Genomic DNA, 5,804 nt, shown 5'->3' with positions numbered 1-5,804 from the left:
TATCGGAATAAAATTTTCCGTTTTAAAACGGATTGGTTTTCGTTTGTTTTTCTTAGATTCCTCTATAGTTCTATCCAGATCTGGTTTAATGGTTAAATTTCATCTTCTTCATCTTTTAATTTCATCTGCTCATTTCGGCCGGGATATTATTTCCCTTAAGTCTCCCTTAGAAGAAGCCTTTTCATGGCGGAGGGTGACAGGTCATGAAGCTTGATGAATGGTGGCTAATTTGTGGAGAAGAAGGAATCTAACTGTGGCTATGCATATTCTGGAAATTATGGTGGTTCTTTGAGGAGTCTGGTTGGTACAATCATGGCGAATAAGGCTTAACCGTGATCTTGGGTGTTGAAGCTTCGACGGCAAACCGCGACGACGTATGGCAGTTCGAAGCGGCACAGCGGTGATGAGCGAAAACCTATCTTAGAGCAAGACACGTGTGTTTATTATTGTTATTGAGCTTACATGTGATCAACTACGTGTCTTTGTTGTATTTTGGGTCTCTTTGGGCTTAATTTATTATACTCGTCTTCTTATTGTACTTGAATGCTCTTTTGGGCCTCAGAGCCTTATAGGCCTAATGAAATGGATTGACGACAAAAAAAAAATGTGTTTGCTTTTATTTAAGATTGAAATTTTATTAGATCTTATTTCTCTAGTTATTATATCAGTAGTTTTTATTGGTGTTTTACGATATACATTCAAAATTTATGATATTTTTTTGATGTGATAATTGATTTTCTTACTTGTACATGTATTTAAATGCATTATAGTGTTATTTTAATTTTATCATCAATAATGCGTATAGTAACCATGATATTTTTTATAAATTTAAACTTATGAGCATGTATATTTTTACATAAACAATCTAATATGATATTAAAACTATTTTACTACGATAGTTATGATTGTTAGTCATAATTTATATTATGAGATTTGTTAAAATTTAAAATATAACATTATTCTAAAAAAAATTTTAGAAAATTATAAGTAAAAAACAAAATTTCTCACGATAAATTAATAAAATATCATAACTTTAATATTATTAATTTATAGATGTTTTACAATATTTCCAGCAAAAAAAAAATAATAATAAAATTTAACAAGGAAAAAACAACAAAAACAAAATAAAATTTTAGAATATATTAATTTGCATTGAACTTTTGTTTTTGACATCAAACTTTTTTTTCACATATCACTAAAATAGAACCAGATATTTTCCATCAGTAAAGCCAAAAATCTCAAATTTTAGCAACCTTCAAATTTAGGGGTAGTGTGCTAAGGTCGTTGAGATGATGCTAAGCCAAATGGGTTCTAAAAGCACAAGCCTTTTTGTTTCCCAGCCACTAAATCTTCAACATCACCAAGATATCGCCTTCAAAGTGAAATTAAATTACAAAAACTGCAAGAAAAAAAAAAACTCTTTTACATGTATTGCATGAGAAAAACACTTGTTTTCAAAAAAATTTCAAGGTCGAAAACTGAGCATAACAACTAGCCTTAAGTCTACTAGATGGACCAGTGGGGTTCACATAATCATCTCCTATGTCATTAATTCTTTTAACTGTCAAGAAGAACTATAAATCAACAATACCAAGCTATCGTATATCATATAATTCTCAGCACGGCCAAGCTTTTGTATTATCGAAACCAAATCTGTGAATTGCCATAACAATCTAAGTCGATACATAGTGAAATAACAATCTCCAAGCTATCCCAATAAAACCAAATTCATTCATTGCGATAAACACAGAACACCATATATATTTTGGACCAGTAGGTTTCACATAATCATCTCCTATGCTGTTAACTCTTTAGCTCTTTAGCTGTAAATAAGAACTAAAACAACAATACGCAAGCTTTCATAAATCGATATGATTCTCAGCACAAGCAAGCTGCAATTTCTATGATCGAAACCAAATTTGTGCAATGCCATAAAGAATATACTTCGGTCAATACATATTGAAACAACAATCTCCAAGCTTTCGCATCGAAATGAAGTTCATTTATTACCATAAACACAGAACAACAGAGATAAGCTGATACTGAAACTTTTAAGTCCAATACATTTTTTACCTTCCAAATGCTTTTAACTATAAACAATATAAAATACCAAAGATCAAAACCTGATAAGATCCATAAGCTTTTGCATCACTCGAACCAGAGTCAGAAACTTTCAACTATCCTCTGCTATTGTTCAGAATCGAACCCAAAGTTCCCAAAACAGCAAAAGCAAGCAAAGGGCTAACATCAAGCGTATCAAACACCGGAGGGATAATGTTCCTGAATAGATTCAGATAAGGATCACAGAGGTCTCTAATTGCAGACAAAGGCTGACGATCCCATGGAATGTTCGGGAACCAACTGAGCAAAACTCTAACCATTAGAACGCCACTGTAGATATCTAGCCACTTTGATAAACCCGCCGCAACTACTGTCAACGGCGTGTTCAGATAACCGGCGGGACGGTCGCGAATCGACGCGAAGAACAACGGACCGGAAACTCGGAGAGATGCTTGGATCTGTGGGGATAGGGTTACAATCGCGGCGGAGAGCTTCTGAACTAGGGATTTGGTTACGATTCCGGCGAGAATCGCGAGGGTTGTGATTGATTTCGTCGAGTTGGAGAAGGAAATTTGAGGAGGGGGTTTCGTGGAGAGTGTTGGAGATGAGGAGGTAACGACGGCGGAGACGATGGTTTTAGGGTTTTGGAGGGAGAGATTGAAGGTGGGTTTATGGGGAAGAGAGAGACGGAGATTAGGATTATGGTGATGGAGGTTGGGATTGAATCTAGGGTTGATGATAAAGGAAGAGCGAAGAGCAAGGATGTTGGTGGTGGAAGCCATCTTCGTTGCTGGGAGCTAGAGAATGCTCCTTAAGATGTTGTATGATGGAAATAAAATGAAAAATGATAGCTACCAACATAAATTATATACTCTATCCTATGGCCATACATATAAACTATATTAATGCATTTTTTTTTGTCCGGCCACAACTGAGTTCGCCCTAACTCTTTTCTCCCAGACACATTTACCCAGGCAGCCGTTCAACTCAGTTCTCCAATCTAACTTTGTCTTCTCCGTCTAATCCTTCGGTCGTTTTCTCCTCTCTTCAGCTGGGGTTTGGCTCGAGCCTTGCTCCGGCCTTGGCCGTGAGACAAGCGCCGGCAAAGTATTATCCCCTCGGCTGTATTTCTATTTTGTTTATGTATTTTGGAATCCTGTTCGCTCTCGTCGTCACGTCACCGCCAGCTCAGCCTCACCTCTGCTGCACCGGCGTCCTTACCGCCGCACCCTCTCTTCGACACTCCATCTCTCCCCTCACCTTTACTGCCGGCTCTCAACCTTGCCTTCTCACTACTTCGCCGTCTCGCCGTATCTCTGCCTTGAACTCTCTCTCACCATCACGAAGGCTGTGTCTGCTTAAGATCGGATTTGAAGGGAGCTGCTTTGGTCCTAGCCCTGTTAATCTTTGATTATCCTCTTTGTTCAGCCGCTGCTTATCGGTTCACTCCGTCTAGCTTCGCCGCCTGCTGCGTCAAAGCCAATCCGCTATACTTGTCATCTTCTTCGCTACGTCTCCTTCTGATCAATCTTGGACAGTTTCAAGGACAAACTGCTTACGAGCTATCAAGAGTTTCGATGGCAAAGAAGGTGGCCGATCTTGCTTCCATGTCTGCATCCTCGAGAACACTGCACTACTTTACCGTGGGGGCTATGGTCTTCCAGGTTCGCCTTTGTTCACTCTCTGCTTCTTGCTTTGGAAGAAATCAGTTGCTTGTTGAGAGGATGTTTTTGGATTTGTGGAATCTCGGTATAGTTAGTTATGATCCGATGGCTATGTTTTCCGACATTTCCATGTTTGTGGCCTATAATGGCACTCATGTCGTCTTGCTTGAACGACAGATGGGTATTCTATGTAAATCCAAAGCAATTTTGCTTGTGGTGTCTGTACCTATCCATGAATTTCTCACAAAGTTTATTTCTCAAATTGAGGATTACTTGAGTAAATCCTATGCATCTCCGCATGTGGTGTCTTTATCCCAAAGCTTTGAACTCGTTATTTCCCTTTTAGTGGCAGAAAGGATTTCAATCCGTGGAAATCTTCCTCAAGCTATCTCTGAAGAATTAAGGACAAGCTCGGTAAAATCCGACTCCTTACAATTGGTTGAGCTATCGACTAAGGCTCTTGTGTCTTCGAACTTCTTGGTATTCTCTAGGATTTCACTCCTCACCAGAAGATTTGGTTTCACTTCTATCATGTTTATCATAAGTTTATCTAATGTATTTGCTGCTTCCTTCGGGAAAAACTCTTTGTATGCGGTTCACGCAATTTCTGTTTGATTAATCGAAGTACCTGGTTGCACAAAAAAAAAAAACTATATTAATGCAATGTTAACTATACGAATTATATGATTTAAATAATGATATGTGTGAATTAAGGTGGATAAAGAATTTTTGTTAATTCTCGTTATGTGAATTATATAGTTAATAATATATTAATATAATAATTTATACTAGATTCTAACCCGTTTATTGGTGGGCGTGCATGATTTTTGTTAGCTAAAATAAAAAATAAATTATAAGTTATATCCAATTAATGTTTAGTTCAATGTATATATATAGTTGAATGTTATGGATAGAATAATATGTGGAGTTTAAACATCAATACGTGATGTTTATTATATGGAGATGTAGATTTTAAGTATATGTAAGCAATAAAATGGGCAAATTAAAATGTAAATTTGCTAAGTGTATATATAGTGTAGAAAGCAAAATTGTTGATAGTTTTACAGATTTTAAACAATAAAAGCCCAACAATTTGTATTACAATCATTTGGTATGATAAGTTACATTCTAGCTAAAAGCTCATTAATCTGTATCTCAAGATAATATCCTTTCATATAATAATGTATATATAATAATAATAAAATTTACCTAGTTAATAACTTAATTTTCATATTTCTAACACATGATTCGTATTAACGATCATTGATAAATATTTAAGCAGATAATAATTTAGATATTAAAATAAAATATGTTTACGGAAATTTCTAAACAACCATTGTAAAAAGCCCACAAAAATTAATAAGTTCAAGATATTAGATTCATAACATAAATATAAGTAGGAGGGCATATCTCCTTTTACCGAAATTGTGCTATAATGTAGTCCAATTTCATCTGCACATCTTAATTTCCTGGTTTGATATTTGACTTCTTCTCGGCCAGAATGAACCTGTTGATATAAATATGAATAGTCAGCAACTATAAATTATGATTTCATTTAAAAATAAAGATAAAACAGCTTACATGTACGCAAACTCTTGAACTTCAGTTATCTCTGGGTTGAAAAGAAATCGAGACTGACATCCTCCATTTCTGACAATGTGTTCACCTACAAAGAAAAATATAATTGTAGCATTTGACACCGTTATATACTTTGGTAGAAGTTCAGATACCAAATTAAATAATAATAATACATGGAGTATCTAACCTTTATAGAGATCAAGTTTCCACTCAGTTAACAGAACGAAAATGCGATCAGTCTTTCTCGATTTCCATGAATTATCAAAACAAATTGCGCAGTTATCAAAGGCAAAACATTTGATAACAACATCCCTAAATTTAAAAGAAAACATAACACCAATGAATAATACATATAAAAATGAATTTGCATAACATATAGAAAATACACTTACTCGAGATCTCTTATATGAAATTCAAGAACTTTATTTGGCTGGATTCTTGAAATGGAGTCAAAGTCATTGCCAATGGATATTTCACCAACAAAATCGATCACACCAACCA

At 35.4% G+C, this 5,804-nt stretch overlaps 1 protein-coding gene across 1 annotated transcript; it reads right to left on the bottom strand.

Annotated features, from left to right (window-relative positions):
• Positions 1 to 1,159: 1,159 nt before the first annotated feature.
• LOC18030553 (ylmG homolog protein 1-2, chloroplastic) lies at positions 1,160 to 2,977 on the bottom strand. Its single transcript, XM_006414933.2, has 2 exons — positions 2,124 to 2,977; positions 1,160 to 1,399 (listed from the first exon to the last, which is right to left on the bottom strand). The coding sequence occupies exon 1, from the start codon at positions 2,841 to 2,843 to the stop codon at positions 2,178 to 2,180; it is 666 nt and encodes a 221-aa protein (XP_006414996.1). The 5' UTR covers positions 2,844 to 2,977; the 3' UTR covers positions 1,160 to 1,399; positions 2,124 to 2,177.
• Positions 2,978 to 5,804: the final 2,827 nt, after the last annotated feature.

The sequence above is a fragment of the Eutrema salsugineum genome, unplaced genomic scaffold (assembly GCF_000478725.1).
Source record: "Eutrema salsugineum unplaced genomic scaffold, Eutsalg1_0 scaffold_1, whole genome shotgun sequence".
In the NCBI taxonomy this organism is placed as follows: Eukaryota; Viridiplantae; Streptophyta; class Magnoliopsida; order Brassicales; family Brassicaceae; genus Eutrema; species Eutrema salsugineum.
This window is presented reverse-complemented; position numbering and strand designations above follow the sequence as displayed.